This window comes from Pelodiscus sinensis, chromosome 18 (genome assembly GCF_052426305.1).
Source record: "Pelodiscus sinensis isolate ZL-2025 chromosome 18, ASM5242630v1, whole genome shotgun sequence".
In the NCBI taxonomy this organism is placed as follows: Eukaryota; Metazoa; Chordata; order Testudines; family Trionychidae; genus Pelodiscus; species Pelodiscus sinensis.
In genome coordinates, this window is record NC_143069.1 from 35,998,879 (window position 1) to 36,019,319 (window position 20,441).

The 20,441-nt window shown below is 55.5% G+C and overlaps 1 protein-coding gene across 1 annotated transcript; it reads left to right on the top strand.

Annotated features, from left to right (window-relative positions):
• The first annotated feature begins 5,609 nt into the window (after positions 1 to 5,609).
• LOC142824828 (uncharacterized) lies at positions 5,610 to 19,844 on the top strand. Its single transcript, XM_089770019.1, has 10 exons — positions 5,610 to 5,625; positions 6,961 to 10,304; positions 10,606 to 11,473; positions 11,776 to 12,643; positions 12,946 to 13,813; positions 14,116 to 14,984; positions 15,287 to 16,154; positions 16,457 to 17,324; positions 17,627 to 18,494; positions 18,797 to 19,844. The coding sequence occupies exons 1-2, from the start codon at positions 5,610 to 5,612 to the stop codon at positions 8,088 to 8,090; spliced, it is 1,146 nt and encodes a 381-aa protein (XP_089626145.1). The 3' UTR covers positions 8,091 to 10,304; positions 10,606 to 11,473; positions 11,776 to 12,643; positions 12,946 to 13,813; positions 14,116 to 14,984; positions 15,287 to 16,154; positions 16,457 to 17,324; positions 17,627 to 18,494; positions 18,797 to 19,844.
• The last annotated feature ends 597 nt before the right edge of the window (positions 19,845 to 20,441 follow it).

Consider the following 20,441-nt stretch of genomic DNA (forward strand, 5'->3'; position numbering starts at 1 on the left):
ATGCAGGAACCAACAGAGCCAGGTTTGTCCATTGGTCGTGTCATCGGCTCCTCCACCCCCCCCCCCCCCACCTCCTTGCTGCCTGTGGGTGCCGAGGGCTGCCGAAACGTAACTGGCACACGTGGCACCCTTGTGGTGTCCTGAGACCGAGGGGCCGCTCTCCCCCCACCCAGCATCTCCCTGTTTCCTGGCTGAAGAATTCAGTAGCACAAGCGGGTGGAGATGGTCCCCTCCAGCCACGTGTAGTGGCCACAATACAGAGTGGGAATGAGGTAAGATCCCAAGGTCCTTGCTCAAGACAAGGATCCATTTACCCACGGAGTGAAAATCCTGCAGGGGCCTTGTGGTTTCACCCATGGTCTTTTAGGAGAGAGCTGGAGAGGATTTAACTTGCTGCTACTGCAGTGCAACAGTGTGGATTTGCTTTCCCAGGCATTTGACTAATGAAAATAGGAAACACATGCCCAGTGCCGGATATAGTGACTGTACAGTGATTACTAATTTAGTTTCCTTACTTAGCACTGAAATTGGATAGATTCTTGTACCAACCTCAGGTAAAGTATGAGAACTGTGTTCAGTTGGGAGTCTGAAGGTGCATGGTTGCAACAATCCTACTTAAAAAATCACCCCCTATTTATAATGAATAGAGCTAGAGCCACGTCACAAACACTCTAACCCTGCACAGCAAGTAGAGAGAGTACAGGATGAGCTGGGCATCCATCCACTTCAGGCTGCAGGCTGTTTGGAAAGGGGTGGTTTAGGTCTCTTCTCCTTTGCCATCAGACATCACTGTGGCATCTCTCAGGGCACACAGGGTAGAATACAACTTCTACGATGTGTTCTACTTATGCCAGCGTGCCCAGTGCAATACGCAGTAGAGGTTTCATGTCCTTTTCCTTATTTGTAATTCCTTACCTCACCACAATGTTGGGATGCTTTTCCCTAAATTCTTAATCCTTTTACCTCACTCTCATTAGCAGTAGAAGTCAGTCAGTTACCATGGCACTCTTGTTGTTAGGGAAAGGGACATCAGCAGATGCCTAACTCCTTTGTTTCCAGAAGCTTCAGAGGGTAGCCGAGTTAGTCTGTTACAGAAAAAAAACAACAAATGATCTGGTAGCACTTTATAGACCAACAAAACATGTACATGGTATCATGAGCTTTTGTGGGCTCATGATACCATGTACATGTTTTAGCAAAATGCAGGACAATGTAGCACTTTAAAGACTAACAAGATGGTTTATTAGATGATGAGCTTTCGTGGGCCAGACCCACTTCCTCAGATCAAATAGTGGAAGAAAGTAGTCACAACCATATATACCAAAGGATACAATTAAAAAAAATGAACAAATATGAAAAGGACAAATCACATTGCAGAACAGAAGGGGGATGCGGGGGGGGTGGGAAGGGGGAGGAAGGAAGGTAAGTGTCTGTGAATTGCTGATATTAAAGGTAGGGAGAGTGGGATGTTTGTGAGTTAATGGTATTACAGGTGATAATTGGGGAAACTCTTGGTAATGGGTGAGAAAGTTCAACGTCTTGTTAAGTCCTTGTTGGCAAGTGTCGAATTTTAACATGAATGACAGTTCAGAGGATTCCCTTTCAAGTGCAGATGTAAAAGGTCTTTGTAGCAGAATGCAGGTGGCTAAGTCATTTAGAGAGTGTCCTTTCTGGTTAAAGTGGCAAGAAACTGTTTTCTCTTTGTACATGTTTTGTTAGTCTATAAAGTGCTACCAGACCATTTGTTGTTTTTTTCCCTTCTTTTATTTCCAGATGCTATGAACTAGCATCCCATGGCTACCTGTCACCTCTTCAGTCATTTCAGCATTTTAGTGTTTAAGATGGTATTATCTTGGGATCTTTTTAGTTATTACTTATGCTTAAGGCTTTTTACGCCTTGTGTCTTTATTTGGCTCAAGTACTGTCTTACTGGCTCATTGCATTATTGCCTTAATTTATATCTAAGTGTAACCCTTCTGCCGGGTAGGCCTGGCAGTAACCAGGGCTGGGTTCAATATCTTGGGGTCAATCTCACAAAGAACCGGCTCGAGCCCCCACCCAGTAATCTGGGAAATTCACGCACCCCTGGGTGCCTCTGAGAGGCAATGCTTCCCCACTTGCAAGCACTGAGTCTGAGTGTAGGAAAGGAACATTTAATGAAACAGAGAATTCATACGGCATTAACTTGGGGAAAATGCCACAGAGTTCATAACCCAAACATGAGCCAAGCCCCCACCCCAGCCAAGAATCGTCCGAAGTCCAAAAAAAGTCTCTGTCCCTGGTCGGTGCCACCCAGAGTCTCAAAGTTCACCCGCAGGGTTTCACCTCCCAACCTGGGTAGAAATGGGGGTGGGGGGATAGATAGGGGGCACCTTATATGAAACTCCACCAGCTGTCTCGTCCCACACCTCTGGACACTCCGCTGGGCACCTGCTGCCACTCCTTGTCTGCCGCTGGTCCACACCACGCTGCTGATGGCCGCTCCTCGCCTGCTGTCGCTCCACGCCACACCGCTGATGGCCGCTCCTCGCCTGCCGCCGCTCCACGCCACGCCGCTGATGGCCGCTCCACACCACGCCGCTGGTCGCCGCCACTTCACTGGCTGCAATAGGTCTGGCTCTCAGCCCAACCAGAGATTTCAGCTCTCAGTGATTTCAACTCTTTAGCCACCAGCTGGGCTGCCAAATGAATCCAGCTTTCACTGGACTAGTAAGAGAAAAGACTTCTCAGGGAGTCTGCTTTAGGTCTGTCCTTAAAACAAAGGGGGAAAAGTGCAGGCTGGGCTAGTCTTATAGCTCACACCTGGCAGGCTGACTCAAGTCCTTTAACCCTTTACCCCAGCTCAGTTCACTCAACTCTGGAAGAGGGGAGGCTTGTTCTTCCGAGACCTCTTACCATAATGGTGGTGTCTCTCCTGCAAGCACTGGTGGCATGTTTTACAGTTCCCACATTTAGGGGTAGCATGATTAGTTACCCCCACAACAGTCCCAAATTATATACAATTCTCCACATTCCATTCCAACACTGACCCTCTATCAGCCCAGGCTGAATGGGATTTTTACATAGCCACACCTCAGAATCTGCCATTTGGAAGTACCCCTTCCCTCCCACCCCCCTTTGCTGCCTCTATTTTATAGAGGCAGCAAGGTGGGGGGGATTGACTAGTGGACATTACTGTCCGATAAGCAAATGCTTATCAGATACAGCCGGTCCCTGAGTTGCGAATGGTTGACTTACGACCGTTCGCCGTTACAACCAAAGCTGTTGTAAATGGCGGACCCCGAGTTACGAACGCAATCCGTGCTTACGAACAGCGCAGTCGCATGTAACTTTATGGGGTCCGACTTATGAACGAACCAAGTTACGACCAATTGCTTGGTCCATAACCAGTTCATAAGTCGGGAAGAGGCTGTAGTTGACTAGTCTTCAACATCCTTAGAATGGAGATCAACTAGAAAACATTGCCAGGCAGAGTGTTGGTTCAGTGACGCCAAGGCTACGTCTACACCGGCATGATTTAGCGCAAATACTCTTTAACGCAAGAGTTTTTACGTTAAAGTATTTGAGTAAGAGAGCATCTACACTGGCATGTGCCGTTGCGCAAGGGCATCCATGCCAGTGTAGATGCTTTCTTGTGCAAGAAAGCTCTGATGGCCATTTTAAACATTGGGCTTTCTTGTGCTAGAATGTATGTTGCCTGTCTACACTGACCTCTTGCGCAAGAACAGTTGCGCAAGAGGGCTTATCCCTGAGCGGGAGTGTCAGAGTATTTGCACAAGAAGCACTGATTTTATACATTAAAACGTCAGTGTTCTTGTGCAAGTACTCGTGGCCAGTGTAGACAGGCAGCAAAATCTTGCCAATGTAGACACAGCCCAACAGTAGCGTGTGGATACAGACACAAACCTGCCCCTTGCTCTAGGGGCCAAGCAAGCAGGGCCATGCACACACTTGCAGACCCAGACCCAGGCCTGGCCTGAGGAGTGCGCAGAGAGGGTGTGTGACAGTCAGACAGTGCCATGGCAGCGCATTTCTGCATGTGAGCATTTGGCGTGGTGTGTAGCTTTTGCACGGGCATGTGTGGATGACGAGTTCCAGTCAGACGGTGTCCTGGCAGCAGTGCCAGGCGGATACTCAGGTCCCACTACTGGAGAGCGACACCCCCTCCCATTCCCAGCAGGAGCCTAAAATGGCCCAGACAGTCTGAGAGGGCCAGAGGGAAGAGCCAGACGGGACAGGGACTCGGGCTCAGGGCCCCACCCGTGACTGCAGCGGGAGCTGGCAGACACTGAGACAGACACACGCCCTCTGGGGGGGGGGCTCTTGTTTGACAGTGTACACATGGGAACTCCACTCTGGCTCTCATGATGCACTTATGCGGGCGGGGGAGGATTGTAACTCCTGTGGTGCGTTCTGGCATGAGGCAGGAGCTATGCGTCTCACATCCCTCGCAGGGCAACAAACAGCAGTCACATGGGCACTGTGAGCTCTCAGGCTGTGTCTAGACTGGCCAGTTTTTCCGGAAAATCAGCTGCTTTTCCGGAAAAATTTGCCAGCTGTCTACACTGGCCACTTGAATTTCCGCAAAAGCACTGACTTCCTACTGTAAGAAATCAGTGCTTTTTGTAGAAATACTATGCTGCTCCCGTTAAGACAAAAGTCCCTTTTGTGCAAAACTTTTGCGCAAAAGGGCCAGTGTAGACAGCTGAGATTTGTTTTCCGCAAAAAAGCCCCGATCGTGAAAATGGCGATCGGGGCTTTTTTGCGGAAAAGCACATCTAGATTGGCCACGGATGCTTTTCCGTAAAAAGTGCTTTTGCGGAAAAGCATCCGTGCCAATCTAGACGCTCTTTTCCGAAAATGCTTTTAACGGAAAACTTTTCCGTTAAAAGCATTTCCGGAAAATCATGCCAGTCTAGACGTAGCCTCACAGTATAGCGTCACGCCAGCACATGTGGCGCGGTGGAAGCCCGCTCGCCATCCTACGGACTGGAAATGACGTTTGCTCGGTCCATGGCCTGACAGCAACTGACTGGGAACCGTGACTGGAAAGTGCCCAGGTATGTGCTCCAATCGCGTCCCCGTGGGAACAGGGCCCGGAGTCAATTGGCTCTGGGGAGTGCTCAGCTGGTGCCAGGTCAGCGAGTGGCAGGCAGAGGGAGACACGGGGCCAGGTGGGACGGGTTCAGACTTGGGGTGCCTGGCTGGGACAGGGACTGGAGTCGGAAGTTTCCTGTGGCAGTGCAGCCAGTTTAGCCCACCAGCTCCTGTGGTACGTGGGGCAGACGAGGGACACCAGAGACTGTGACTGAACTGCTCCAACAAGGCACCACTCTGCTTAGGGTTGCCAGGTGTCCAGTTTTGAACTGGATGGTCCAGTATTTGAGCTTTTTCTTCAGGAAACAAATTGAGAAAATATAAATGTCCAGTATTGTCTAAATCAGATGTAATGTAGATTGTGATGTAATGTCTGGTGAGTCCGATATTTTTGTTGAAACCATCTGGCAACCCTAGCTCTGCTCCTTGCTTGGGCGGGTGGCGCCCTGCCTCTGGGGCAGGTCCTGACGTCACAGAGAGCGGGTTCCCCAGGAAATCCCACCCTAGGCGGAATGCATGCCAGGAGATGTGAGAGCTTCCACCAGCCACTACGGCCCCGTGGCACCACAGGAGCAGTAGGGTCCTCCGGTCTGCGCCACCCGGCCCCAAGGGAGCGGCGGCGGGAGGCAGCAGCGAGGTCAGAGCGTGACGCTGCCCCGCCCGGATCTCAGCCCTTGGGCGCCCGAGTGTGCACCCCACCCAGCTGGGCCGCTCCCCTGTAGCTCCGCCCCCAGCGCTGAGCCCCGCCCGGCCGGGCCGCTCCCCTGTAGCTCCGCCCCCAGCGCTGCGCCCGCTGCCTCGTGGCTCGGCTTGGTGTGAAGTTGCTGCTGCTGCCGTCAGCTACGAAAAGGAACGCGCTGCTAGTGACGTCATTGCCCTGGCGCGGTGCATGCAAATGATGGAACGCGAGGCACATTCTACCGGCTCCTGTCAGGCTGGAGCACTGAATGGTCCAGCGAGTGACACGTGGGTTTGTGTCGCACACAAAAGGGTCCCAGGCTCCGTCATTAATGGCAGGGGCGGGGCCACTGACCGGCAGGAACTCAGCTGGGACGCAGAAGTGAGCAGCAGGAAACTCTTCGGGGTCTCTGGCAAACCCTCGCGCGGCCCCTCTGGGCTTGTGAACGGGACGAGCCGCCCAACCCGCCTCACGCTCCCCGCTGCACTTTCGAAGGCAACAGCAGCATCAGCCTGTCCCGCTGCCTGTCCCCGCACAAGCCGGCTGGGAAATTTGGTGTTGGGGGGAGCAGGGGGCGGGGGAGGGGTTGGGGCAGGGGAGCAGAGTGCAGAGGGTCGGTAGGGTTAGGGGGGAGCAGACTGCAGGGGGCGGGGGGGGGTTGGTGGGGGGAGCAGAGTGCAGGGGATCTGAGGGGGAGGGGTTGGCGCGCGGTCTCCTCTCCCGAGGGGGGGGCGGGGCATCAGCGGCGTACGCTGTCTTCTCTGAGGCAGGAGCCCCGCCTAGCTACCGCAGGAGTAGGAAAAGTAGGCGCAGTGGCTTGTGGGAAATGTTGCGCGCCCCAGTCCGCAGCTCCCATCGGCCATTGCAGGGCCAGAGCAGGCCTGGCGCTGTTCGGTTGGGCGGGCTCAGCGGAAGTGACATCGCAGTCCGGCCACTGACTCGGAGGTGACAGGTCTCCCGCGCGTGTCACGCCCAGCGTGAGCGATGCATCCTGGGAGTTGTAGTTCTCAGAGTGCGTCCTCCCGGGGCGTGTCTCAGTCCGCCCCGCCCCTCCCGACCTAGTCATCATGGCCCTGCCCAGCGTGTTCCAGCTTCACCCCGCCCCCAGCTGCATCCCCGGCCGCCCCCGCAGCGCTACTCGGGCCCCGCTCATGTCTGACCCCGCCCCGCGCCGCGGTCCTCAGCCCTCCCCTATGCACAGCCCCCCCGCCCGACCTGCACCCCCGCTTCCCCCACCCTCAGGCCATTCAACACCCCAGCTCAACCTGCACCCCCCTCCTGTCCTCTGCACTCAACACCCCAGCTCAACCTGCACCCCCCTCCTGTCCTCTGCACTCAACACCTCAGCTCAACCTGCACCCCCCTCCCGCCTTCTGCACTCAACACCTCAGCTCAACCTGCACCCCCCTCCCGCCCTCTGCACTCAACACATCAACCCAACCTGCACCCCCCTCCTGTCCTCTGCACTCAACACCTCAGCTCAACCTGCACCCCCCTCCCGCCCTCTGCACTCAACACCTCAACCCAACCTGCACCCCCCTCCCGCCCTCTGCACTCAACACCTCAGCTCAACCTGCACCCCCCTCCCGCCTTCTGCACTCAACACCTCAACCCAACCTGCACCCCCCTCCCGCCCTCTGCACTCAACACCTCAGCTCAACCTGCACCCCCCTCCCGCCCTCTGCACTCAACACCTCAACCCAACCTGCACCCCCCTCCCGCCCTCTGCACTCAACACCTCAGCTCAACCTGCACCCCCCTCCCGCCCTCTGCACTCAACACATCAACCCAACCTGCACCCCCCTCCCGCCTTCTGCACTCAACACCTCAACCCAACCTGCACCCCCCTCCCGCCTTCTGCACTCAACACCTCAACCCAACCTGCACCCCCCTCCCGCCCTCTGCACTCAACACCTCAGCTCAACCTGCACCCCCCTCCCGCCTTCTGCACTCAACACCTCAACCCAACCTGCACCCCCCTCCCGCCCTCTGCACTCAACACCCCAGCTCAACCTGCACCCCCCTCCCGCCCTCTGCACTCAACACCTCAACCCAACCTGCACCCCCTCCCGCCCTCTGCACTCAACACCTCAACCCAACCTGCACCCCCCTCCCGCCCTCTGCACTCAACACCTCAACCCAACCTGCACCCCCCTCCCGCCCTCTGCACTCAACACCTCAACCCAACCTGCACCCCCCTCTGCACTCAACACCTCAACCCAACCTGCACCCTCCTCCCGCCCTCTGCACTCAACACCTCAACCCAACCTGCACCCCCATTCTTCTCACTCTCCCGTCCATCCATCACCCCTAGTCCAATGTACACCCCCATTCTCCCAGTGCCCACTCCAGTCTGCACCCCTAGCCCAATCTGCACACACATTTCCCCACCCAATCTGCCCCCCCTTCTTCTGCCCCCAGTCCATTCAACACCCTCAGCCCAACCCACACCCCCTTTCATCACAGCCCCAGCCCAGCAGTACCCCCGTTCCCTCTCTTACCCCCCACTTCCTGAGTTCATTACGACACCCACAGGCCAACCTTATCCCCATGAGTGCCCTCCCTTGCCCGAACCATATTTTTATCCTTTGGGTCCCTCAGTTTCCTTCCTCTCCACAACACCCATGTACCCCCTAGCCCATTTCTCCATTCATGGGGTCTATCAGTCCCACATTTTGCTCCTTAGAACACCCCCCAGCTCACTCCGACCTGTGCCCTATTCCTACCCATCCCCCATACATGGGACCACTCAGCTCCCTGTTGGCTTTCTTCCCAACCCACACACTCTCCTCGCACTCCACTATCTCTCCAGGCCTGCGACTTTTCAGCCTCCCTTTTTCCTTCCTTGCTAACCCACACACCCTCCTTACACACCCCTATCTCGCCAGGCCTGGGACATGTCAGCCTCTCTTATTCCTTCCTTCCTTCCTTCCTTCGCATCCTCAAGTTGTACTCCTACCCCCTCAGTCCTTCTCCTTCCCCACACTGCCAGCCTGCCATATCCTTCTCTAATCTGCTCCCTCCACCGGTTATCCCATTCATGGGATCTCTTAACGCCCAGCTCTCCCCAATTCCAATTATTGTTCCCCATGAATTTGCTGAGTTGGCTTTGCCTGCCAACCTGGGGCCCTCAAACACACCTTCATGCCGTCCTTCAACTCTGGGGCCTCTAAATCCCCCAAACTCTCAGTGCCCCTGGGATCCTCAGACCTCTCCCCTCCACAGTGCAGCCTCCAATACCATATATTTAAGACAGTTATACTTATGTAGAGACCCAAAATAGGAAATGAACTTCTCCACTGATCAGCCCCTTTGAGAATCTCCTCTTTGCAGTCCTGCTGTCTCCCTGCACAGGACATGGGCAGGTCTGCTGGGTGAGCCTCTCCACAGACGTGGTCTTGGGAGCCTTCAAAAAAGTAGGGGACAACTGGCAGTCGCTTTCGTCAGAGGCCATGAGCTTCTTTATGGGCATGAAGAATTCTGCTGGGTCTGCTCTACAAAAAGACTATTTGGCTGTCGGCTCAAAGCACTCTTCTCTACTGGTATTTCTGCAGTGGCAGAGACAGGCGGAGGGGGAGGGTAGAACCCAGTGGCATACTTTATATGTGAGAAGAGGTTACGTGACATGGCTGTAGATGCCAACGTGTTCACTTTTACTGAAGTGCTGTATTAAGAAACAGGGCAAAAATTCAACTGTTGGCATCTCCTCCAGTACTGTGATGAAGAGAGCGAGAACTGTGACTATGAGCAAAACTGATGCAAGCCAAGAGCCATCCAGCTGGGAGCAGAGTGAACACCATTGAGATAAGTATTTGGGTTAGATGAGCCTCTAATGACCTGTATCCACAAAGGTTTACCCTGTTTCCTGAGAGAGAGAAAGCCCTATCTGACGATCCCAACGAGTAGCCTTGGTTGTGGGAGAAAAAGGTTTCACATTTGTCAGGGGCGCTAGTTTCTCTGGAATACGGTGTCCTTGTCAGCAGACGCTTGGCTCGAGGAGTTTAGACGCACGGTGGTAAGGTTTCTGGCTGCCTCTCATGTGTTTCTCTCTTGTTGCTCTCTCGTATTGGCCAATACGTTCCATCTGTCTGTGTTCCCGTCTGTGTCTTTGTCCTTGCTCTGCTTCTGCCGTGTCCTTCTACAGGACACTTGCAGGCATTCCAGGTGAGCATCTCCACTGGTTAAGGTCTCAGGAGCCAATGGGAATTCTGCGGGTACGCCGGTCGCGCAAGCTAGATCAAGGGAGAGCGGTGGTGTGTCACAGCTGACTGACACAGTGTTCTCGTAGAGGGCCCGATACAGAGGGGAGAGGGGGAAAGGGCTAAAGGATAGAATTGCCGCAGCCACGGACCTTTGTGAGTGAGAGCTCACGCTGGGCTTTTTCTTCCGTGCTTGCAGAGGAATCAGTGCGGGGCCATGGCGGGAGAAGAAACCGTCGGAGGTGGACTTGAGCTGCCCGGACGTGATTCTCGGGACACCTGAAGGGTCCTCAGCGTTCGGCCTTCCCATGGCTCTGTGTGAGTAAGAGGTGCGTGCTTTGAAATCTTCAAGCGTCCTGGCAGTAGGTTTCTTCTGAGGCAGAGAGCTTCCTGCTGGGGCACGGAGCCTGGGGGTTGGGGACTGGCGAAGGGGCAGTAGTCGGTTCAACAGAGTGTGGATACGGCGGCAAGGCCTCCTTTCTCTCCGCGTTCCTGCAGCGGCAGAGGGAGGGAGGTGGCCGATGGTGGCAGGCTGCGGTGCGCTATAGGGGAGAAGGAGCGATGCCGCGTCCCTGCGGGCTGAAACGCTAAGTTGCCTGTTTGTTCTTTCCCCCTTTCTGGGTTCCATAGCAAGCGATAAGAAGTCAGCCCTCCCGGTGTCCTACCGTCTGGGGATGGAACGAAAAGGAGAACAGGGAGCTCGGGAGCTTGCTCGAAGCGAGGCGAGAACCGTCCGGCTGGGAGCGGAGAAGCCATCGCCGCGAAGGAGATAAGTGTCGGGTCTGGAACTCTGTCGGCTTACGTCCCAGTGGGTTCTAGGAAGGGAAGTCGCGTTTGCTTAGACAGCGAGTCCGAGCGGAGGTTCCCGAGGTGCTGCCTTGATTGTGGGAGAAACAGGGCTCCCGTTTGTCAGGGGCGCTAGTTTCTCTGCAATACGGTGTCCTTGTCAGCAGACGCTTGGCTCGAGGAGTTTAGACGCACGGTGGTAAGGTTTCTGGCTGCCTCTCATGTGTTTCTCTCTTGTTGCTCTCTCGTATTGGCCAATACGTTCCATCTGTCTGTGTTCCCGTCTGTGTCTTTGTCCTTGCTCTGCTTCTGCCGTGTCCTTCTACAGGACACTTGCAGGCATTCCAGGTGAGCATCTCCACTGGTTAAGGTCTCAGGAGCCAACGGGAATTCTGCGAGTACGCCGGTCGCGCAAGCTAGATCAAGGGAGAGCGGTGGTGTGTCACAGCTGACTGACTCAGTGTTCTCGTAGTGGGCCCGATACAGAGGGGGGAGGGGGAAAGGGCTAAAGGATAGAATTGCCGCAGCCACGGACCTTTGTGAGTGAGAGCTCACGCTGGGCTTTTTCTTCCGTGCTTGCAGAGGAATCAGTGCGGGGCCATGGCGGGAGAAGAAACCGTCGGAGGTGGACTTGAGCTGCCCGGACGTGATTCTCGGGACACCTGAAGGGTCCTCAGCGTTCGGCCTTCCCATGGCTCTGTGTGAGTAAGAGGTGCGTGCTTTGAAATCTTCAAGCGTCCTGGCAGTAGGTTTCTTCTGAGGCAGAGAGCTTCCTGCTGGGGCACGGAGCCTGGGGGCTTGGGGACTGGCGAAGGGGCAGTAGTCGGTTCAACAGAGTGTGGATACGGCGGCAAGGCCTCCTTTCTCTCCGCGTTCCTGCAGCGGCAGAGGGAGGGAGGTGGCCGATGGTGGCAGGCTGCGGTGCGCTATAGGGGAGAAGGAGCGATGCCGCGTCCCTGCGGGCTGAAACGCTAAGTTGCCTGTTTGTTCTTTCCCCCTTTCTGGGTTCCATAGCAAGCGATAAGAAGTCAGCCCTCCCGGAGTCCTACCGTCTGGGGATGGAACGAAAAGGAGAACAGGGAGCTCGGGAGCTTGCTCGAAGCGAGGCGAGAACCGTCCGGCTGGGAGCGGAGAAGCCATCGCCGCGAAGGAGATAAGTGTCGGGTCTGGAACTCTGTCGGCTTACGTCCCAGTGGGTTCTAGGAAGGGAAGTCGCGTTTGCTTAGACAGCGAGTCCGAGCGGAGGTTCCCGAGGTGCTGCCTTGATTGTGGGAGAAACAGGGCTCCCGTTTGTCAGGGGCGCTAGTTTCTCTGCAATACGGTGTCCTTGTCAGCAGACGCTTGGCTCGAGGAGTTTAGACGCACGGTGGTAAGGTTTCTGGCTGCCTCTCATGTGTTTCTCTCTTGTTGCTCTCTCGTATTGGCCAATACGTTCCATCTGTCTGTGTTCCCGTCTGTGTCTTTGTCCTTGCTCTGCTTCTGCCGTGTCCTTCTACAGGACACTTGCAGGCATTCCAGGTGAGCATCTCCACTGGTTAAGGTCTCAGGAGCCAACGGGAATTCTGCGGGTACGCCGGTCGCGCAAGCTAGATCAAGGGAGAGCGGTGGTGTGTCACAGCTGACTGACTCAGTGTTCTCGTAGTGGGCCCGATACAGAGGGGGGAGGGGGAAAGGGCTAAAGGATAGAATTGCCGCAGCCACGGACCTTTGTGAGTGAGAGCTCACGCTGGGCTTTTTCTTCCGTGCTTGCAGAGGAATCAGTGCGGGGCCATGGCGGGAGAAGAAACCGTCGGAGGTGGACTTGAGCTGCCCGGACGTGATTCTCGGGACACCTGAAGGGTCCTCAGCGTTCGGCCTTCCCATGGCTCTGTGTGAGTAAGAGGTGCGTGCTTTGAAATCTTCAAGCGTCCTGGCAGTAGGTTTCTTCTGAGGCAGAGAGCTTCCTGCTGGGGCACGGAGCCTGGGGGCTTGGGGACTGGCGAAGGGGCAGTAGTCGGTTCAACAGAGTGTGGATACGGCGGCAAGGCCTCCTTTCTCTCCGCGTTCCTGCAGCGGCAGAGGGAGGGAGGTGGCCGATGGTGGCAGGCTGCGGTGCGCTATAGGGGAGAAGGAGCGATGCCGCGTCCCTGCGGGCTGAAACGCTAAGTTGCCTGTTTGTTCTTTCCCCCTTTCTGGGTTCCATAGCAAGCGATAAGAAGTCAGCCCTCCCGGTGTCCTACCGTCTGGGGATGGAACGAAAAGGAGAACAGGGAGCTCGGGAGCTTGCTCGAAGCGAGGCGAGAACCGTCCGGCTGGGAGCGGAGAAGCCATCGCCGCGAAGGAGATAAGTGTCGGGTCTGGAACTCTGTCGGCTTACGTCCCAGTGGGTTCTAGGAAGGGAAGTCGCGTTTGCTTAGACAGCGAGTCCGAGCGGAGGTTCCCGAGGTGCTGCCTTGATTGTGGGAGAAACAGGGCTCCCGTTTGTCAGGGGCGCTAGTTTCTCTGCAATACGGTGTCCTTGTCAGCAGACGCTTGGCTCGAGGAGTTTAGACGCACGGTGGTAAGGTTTCTGGCTGCCTCTCATGTGTTTCTCTCTTGTTGCTCTCTCGTATTGGCCAATACGTTCCATCTGTCTGTGTTCCCGTCTGTGTCTTTGTCCTTGCTCTGCTTCTGCCGTGTCCTTCTACAGGACACTTGCAGGCATTCCAGGTGAGCATCTCCACTGGTTAAGGTCTCAGGAGCCAACGGGAATTCTGCGGGTACGCCGGTCGCGCAAGCTAGATCAAGGGAGAGCGGTGGTGTGTCACAGCTGACTGACTCAGTGTTCTCGTAGTGGGCCCGATACAGAGGGGGGAGGGGGAAAGGGCTAAAGGATAGAATTGCCGCAGCCACGGACCTTTGTGAGTGAGAGCTCACGCTGGGCTTTTTCTTCCGTGCTTGCAGAGGAATCAGTGCGGGGCCATGGCGGGAGAAGAAACCGTCGGAGGTGGACTTGAGCTGCCCGGACGTGATTCTCGGGACACCTGAAGGGTCCTCAGCGTTCGGCCTTCCCATGGCTCTGTGTGAGTAAGAGGTGCGTGCTTTGAAATCTTCAAGCGTCCTGGCAGTAGGTTTCTTCTGAGGCAGAGAGCTTCCTGCTGGGGCACGGAGCCTGGGGGCTTGGGGACTGGCGAAGGGGCAGTAGTCGGTTCAACAGAGTGTGGATACGGCGGCAAGGCCTCCTTTCTCTCCGCGTTCCTGCAGCGGCAGAGGGAGGGAGGTGGCCGATGGTGGCAGGCTGCGGTGCGCTATAGGGGAGAAGGAGCGATGCCGCGTCCCTGCGGGCTGAAACGCTAAGTTGCCTGTTTGTTCTTTCCCCCTTTCTGGGTTCCATAGCAAGCGATAAGAAGTCAGCCCTCCCGGTGTCCTACCGTCTGGGGATGGAACGAAAAGGAGAACAGGGAGCTCGGGAGCTTGCTCGAAGCGAGGCGAGAACCGTCCGGCTGGGAGCGGAGAAGCCATCGCCGCGAAGGAGATAAGTGTCGGGTCTGGAACTCTGTCGGCTTACGTCCCAGTGGGTTCTAGGAAGGGAAGTCGCGTTTGCTTAGACAGCGAGTCCGAGCGGAGGTTCCCGAGGTGCTGCCTTGATTGTGGGAGAAACAGGGCTCCCGTTTGTCAGGGGCGCTAGTTTCTCTGCAATACGGTGTCCTTGTCAGCAGACGCTTGGCTCGAGGAGTTTAGACGCACGGTGGTAAGGTTTCTGGCTGCCTCTCATGTGTTTCCTCTCTTGTTGCTCTCTCGTATTGGCCAATACGTTCCATCTGTCTGTGTTCCCGTCTGTGTCTTTGTCCTTGCTCTGCTTCTGCCGTGTCCTTCTACAGGACACTTGCAGGCATTCCAGGTGAGCATCTCCACTGGTTAAGGTCTCAGGAGCCAACGGGAATTCTGCGGGTACGCCGGTCGCGCAAGCTAGATCAAGGGAGAGCGGTGGTGTGTCACAGCTGACTGACTCAGTGTTCTCGTAGTGGGCCCGATACAGAGGGGGGAGGGGGAAAGGGCTAAAGGATAGAATTGCCGCAGCCACGGACCTTTGTGAGTGAGAGCTCACGCTGGGCTTTTTCTTCCGTGCTTGCAGAGGAATCAGTGCGGGGCCATGGCGGGAGAAGAAACCGTCGGAGGTGGACTTGAGCTGCCCGGACGTGATTCTCGGGACACCTGAAGGGTCCTCAGCGTTCGGCCTTCCCATGGCTCTGTGTGAGTAAGAGGTGCGTGCTTTGAAATCTTCAAGCGTCCTGGCAGTAGGTTTCTTCTGAGGCAGAGAGCTTCCTGCTGGGGCACGGAGCCTGGGGGCTTGGGGACTGGCGAAGGGGCAGTAGTCGGTTCAACAGAGTGTGGATACGGCGGCAAGGCCTCCTTTCTCTCCGCGTTCCTGCAGCGGCAGAGGGAGGGAGGTGGCCGATGGTGGCAGGCTGCGGTGCGCTATAGGGGAGAAGGAGCGATGCCGCGTCCCTGCGGACTGAAACGCTAAGTTGCCTGTTTGTTCTTTCCCCCTTTCTGGGTTCCATAGCAAGCGATAAGAAGTCAGCCCTCCCGGAGTCCTACCGTCTGGGGATGGAACGAAAAGGAGAACAGGGAGCTCGGGAGCTTGCTCGAAGCGAGGCGAGAACCGTCCGGCTGGGAGCGGAGAAGCCATCGCCGCGAAGGAGATAAGTGTCGGGTCTGGAACTCTGTCGGCTTACGTCCCAGTGGGTTCTAGGAAGGGAAGTCGCGTTTGCTTAGACAGCGAGTCCGAGCGGAGGTTCCCGAGGTGCTGCCTTGATTGTGGGAGAAACAGGGCTCCCGTTTGTCAGGGGCGCTAGTTTCTCTGCAATACGGTGTCCTTGTCAGCAGACGCTTGGCTCGAGGAGTTTAGACGCACGGTGGTAAGGTTTCTGGCTGCCTCTCATGTGTTTCTCTCTTGTTGCTCTCTCGTATTGGCCAATACGTTCCATCTGTCTGTGTTCCCGTCTGTGTCTTTGTCCTTGCTCTGCTTCTGCCGTGTCCTTCTACAGGACACTTGCAGGCATTCCAGGTGAGCATCTCCACTGGTTAAGGTCTCAGGAGCCAACGGGAATTCTGCGGGTACGCCGGTCGCGCAAGCTAGATCAAGGGAGAGCGGTGGTGTGTCACAGCTGACTGACTCAGTGTTCTCGTAGTGGGCCCGATACAGAGGGGGGAGGGGGAAAGGGCTAAAGGATAGAATTGCCGCAGCCACGGACCTTTGTGAGTGAGAGCTCACGCTGGGCTTTTTCTTCCGTGCTTGCAGAGGAATCAGTGCGGGGCCATGGCGGGAGAAGAAACCGTCGGAGGTGGACTTGAGCTGCCCGGACGTGATTCTCGGGACACCTGAAGGGTCCTCAGCGTTCGGCCTTCCCATGGCTCTGTGTGAGTAAGAGGTGCGTGCTTTGAAATCTTCAAGCGTCCTGGCAGTAGGTTTCTTCTGAGGCAGAGAGCTTCCTGCTGGGGCACGGAGCCTGGGGGCTTGGGGACTGGCGAAGGGGCAGTAGTCGGTTCAACAGAGTGTGGATACGGCGGCAAGGCCTCCTTTCTCTCCGCGTTCCTGCAGCGGCAGAGGGAGGGAGGTGGCCGATGGTGGAAGGCTGCGGTGCGCTATAGGGGAGAAGGAGCGATGCCGCGTCCCTGCGGACTGAAACGCTAAGTTGCCTGTTTGTTCTTTCCCCCTTTCTGGGTTCCATAGCAAGCGATAAGAAGTCAGCCCTCCCGGTGTCCTACCGTCTGGGGATGGAACGAAAAGGAGAACAGGGAGCTCGGGAGCTTGCTCGAAGCGAGGCGAGAACCGTCCGGCTGGGAGCGGAGAAGCCATCGCCGCGAAGGAGATAAGTGTCGGGTCTGGAACTCTGTCGGCTTACGTCCCAGTGGGTTCTAGGAAGGGAAGTCGCGTTTGCTTAGACAGCGAGTCCGAGCGGAGGTTCCCGAGGTGCTGCCTTGATTGTGGGAGAAACAGGGCTCCCGTTTGTCAGGGGCGCTAGTTTCTCTGCAATACGGTGTCCTTGTCAGCAGACGCTTGGCTCGAGGAGTTTAGACGCACGGTGGTAAGGTTTCTGGCTGCCTCTCATGTGTTTCTCTCTTGTTGCTCTCTCGTATTGGCCAATACGTTCCATCTGTCTGTGTTCCCGTCTGTGTCTTTGTCCTTGCTCTGCTTCTGCCGTGTCCTTCTACAGGACACTTGCAGGCATTCCAGGTGAGCATCTCCACTGGTTAAGGTCTCAGGAGCCAACGGGAATTCTGCGGGTACGCCGGTCGCGCAAGCTAGATCAAGGGAGAGCGGTGGTGTGTCACAGCTGACTGACTCAGTGTTCTCGTAGTGGGCCCGATACAGAGGGGGGAGGGGGAAAGGGCTAAAGGATAGAATTGCCGCAGCCACGGACCTTTGTGAGTGAGAGCTCACGCTGGGCTTTTTCTTCCGTGCTTGCAGAGGAATCAGTGCGGGGCCATGGCGGGAGAAGAAACCGTCGGAGGTGGACTTGAGCTGCCCGGACGTGATTCTCGGGACACCTGAAGGGTCCTCAGCGTTCGGCCTTCCCATGGCTCTGTGTGAGTAAGAGGTGCGTGCTTTGAAATCTTCAAGCGTCCTGGCAGTAGGTTTCTTCTGAGGCAGAGAGCTTCCTGCTGGGGCACGGAGCCTGGGGGCTTAGGGACTGGCGAAGGGGCAGTAGTCGGTTCAACAGAGTGTGGATACGGCGGCAAGGCCTCCTTTCTCTCCGCGTTCCTGCAGCGGCAGAGGGAGGGAGGTGGCCGATGGTGGCAGGCTGCGGTGCGCTATAGGGGAGAAGGAGCGATGCCGCGTCCCTGCGGGCTGAAACGCTAAGTTGCCTGTTTGTTCTTTCCCCCTTTCTGGGTTCCATAGCAAGCGATAAGAAGTCAGCCCTCCCGGAGTCCTACCGTCTGGGGATGGAACGAAAAGGAGAACAGGGAGCTCGGGAGCTTGCTCGAAGCGAGGCGAGAACCGTCCGGCTGGGAGCGGAGAAGCCATCGCCGCGAAGGAGATAAGTGTCGGGTCTGGAACTCTGTCGGCTTACGTCCCAGTGGGTTCTAGGAAGGGAAGTCGCGTTTGCTTAGACAGCGAGTCCGAGCGGAGGTTCCCGAGGTGCTGCCTTGATTGTGGGAGAAACAGGGCTCCCGTTTGTCAGGGGCGCTAGTTTCTCTGCAATACGGTGTCCTTGTCAGCAGACGCTTGGCTCGAGGAGTTTAGACGCACGGTGGTAAGGTTTCTGGCTGCCTCTCATGTGTTTCTCTCTTGTTGCTCTCTCGTATTGGCCAATACGTTCCATCTGTCTGTGTTCCCGTCTGTGTCTTTGTCCTTGCTCTGCTTCTGCCGTGTCCTTCTACAGGACACTTGCAGGCATTCCAGGTGAGCATCTCCACTGGTTAAGGTCTCAGGAGCCAACGGGAATTCTGCGGGTACGCCGGTCGCGCAAGCTAGATCAAGGGAGAGCGGTGGTGTGTCACAGCTGACTGACTCAGTGTTCTCGTAGTGGGCCCGATACAGAGGGGGGAGGGGGAAAGGGCTAAAGGATAGAATTGCCGCAGCCACGGACCTTTGTGAGTGAGAGCTCACGCTGGGCTTTTTCTTCCGTGCTTGCAGAGGAATCAGTGCGGGGCCATGGCGGGAGAAGAAACCGTCGGAGGTGGACTTGAGCTGCCCGGACGTGATTCTCGGGACACCTGAAGGGTCCTCAGCGTTCGGCCTTCCCATGGCTCTGTGTGAGTAAGAGGTGCGTGCTTTGAAATCTTCAAGCGTCCTGGCAGTAGGTTTCTTCTGAGGCAGAGAGCTTCCTGCTGGGGCACGGAGCCTGGGGGCTTGGGGACTGGCGAAGGGGCAGTAGTCGGTTCAACAGAGTGTGGATACGGCGGCAAGGCCTCCTTTCTCTCCGCGTTCCTGCAGCGGCAGAGGGAGGGAGGTGGCCGATGGTGGAAGGCTGCGGTGCGCTATAGGGGAGAAGGAGCGATGCCGCGTCCCTGCGGGCTGAAACGCTAAGTTGCCTGTTTGTTCTTTCCCCCTTTCTGGGTTCCATAGCAAGCGATAAGAAGTCAGCCCTCCCGGTGTCCTACCGTCTGGGGATGGAACGAAAAGGAGAACAGGGAGCTCGGGAGCTTGCTCGAAGCGAGGCGAAAACCGTCCGGCTGGGAGCGGAGAAGCCATCGCCGCGAAGGAGATAAGTGTCGGGTCTGGAACTCTGTCGGCTTACGTCCCAGTGGGTTCTAGGAAGGGAAGTCGCGTTTGCTTAGACAGCGAGTCCGAGCGGAGGTTCCCGAGGTGCTGCCTTGATTGTGGGAGAAACAGGGCTCCCGTTTGTCAGGGGCGCTAGTTTCTCTGCAATACGGTGTCCTTGTCAGCAGACGCTTGGCTCGAGGAGTTTAGACGCACGGTGGTAAGGTTTCTGGCTGCCTCTCATGTGTTTCTCTCTTGTTGCTCTCTCGTATTGGCCAATACGTTCCATCTGTCTGTGTTCCCGTCTGTGTCTTTGTCCTTGCTCTGCTTCTGCCGTGTCCTTCTACAGGACACTTGCAGGCATTCCAGGTGAGCATCTCCACTGGTTAAGGTCTCAGGAGGCAACGGGAGTTCTACGGGTACGCCAGTCGTACAATCTAGAGTAATGATAGAAATGTAGCCGTGTTAGTCTGGGGTAGTTGAAGCAAAATGCAGGACAATGTAGCACTTTAAAGACTAACAAGATGGTTTATTAGATGATGAGCTTTCGTGGGCCAGACCCACTTCCTCAGATCAAATAGTGGAAGAAAGTAGTCACAACCATATATACCAAAGGATACAATTTAAAAAAAATGAACAAATATGAAAAGGACAAATCACATTGCAGAACAGAAGGAGGATGCGGGGGGGTGGGAAGGGGGAGGAAGGAAGGTAAGTGTCTGTGAATTGCTGATATTAAAGGTAGGGAGAGTGGGATGTTTGTGAGTTAATGGTATTACAGGTGATAATTGGGGAAACTGTCTTGATAATGGGTGAGAAAGTTCAAAGACTTGTTAAGTCCTTGTTGGTAAGTGTCGAATTTTAACATGAATGACAGTTCAGAGGATTCCCTTTCAAGTGCAGATGTAAAAGGTCTTTGTAGCAGAATGCAGGTGGCTAAGTCATTTAGAGAGTGTCCTTTCTGGTTAAAGTGGCAAGAAACTGTTTTCTCTTTGTGATCTTGTCTAATATCTGTTTTGTGGGCATTAATCCTTTGGCGAAGTGTCTGAGATGTTTGTCCAATGTACATAGCAGACGGACACTTTCGGCACATGATAGCGTAGATTATATTTCTGGATGCGCAGGAATATGTGTTCTTGATCTTATAACTCACTTGGTTAGGTCCAATAATGGTATCAGCAGAATGAATATGTGGACAAAGCTGGCAACGGGGTTTGTTGCAAGGGAAGGTACCAGGGTTGGTATTAGTGTGGTATGTCCTGTGGTGGTTGGTAAGAATCATCTTGAGGTTAGGTGGTTGTCTATAGGAGACTATGGGTCTGTCTCCCAGAGCCTCTTTGAGTATGGTATCCTGTTCCAATATAGGCTGTAGTTTCTTGATAATGTGTTGGACAGGTTTAAGTTGGGGGTTGTAGGTGATGACAAGTGGTGTTCTATTGTTGGTTTTCTTGGGTCTGTCTTGAAGTAGATGGTTTCTAGGTATTCGTCTGGCTCTTTCAATTTGCTTTTT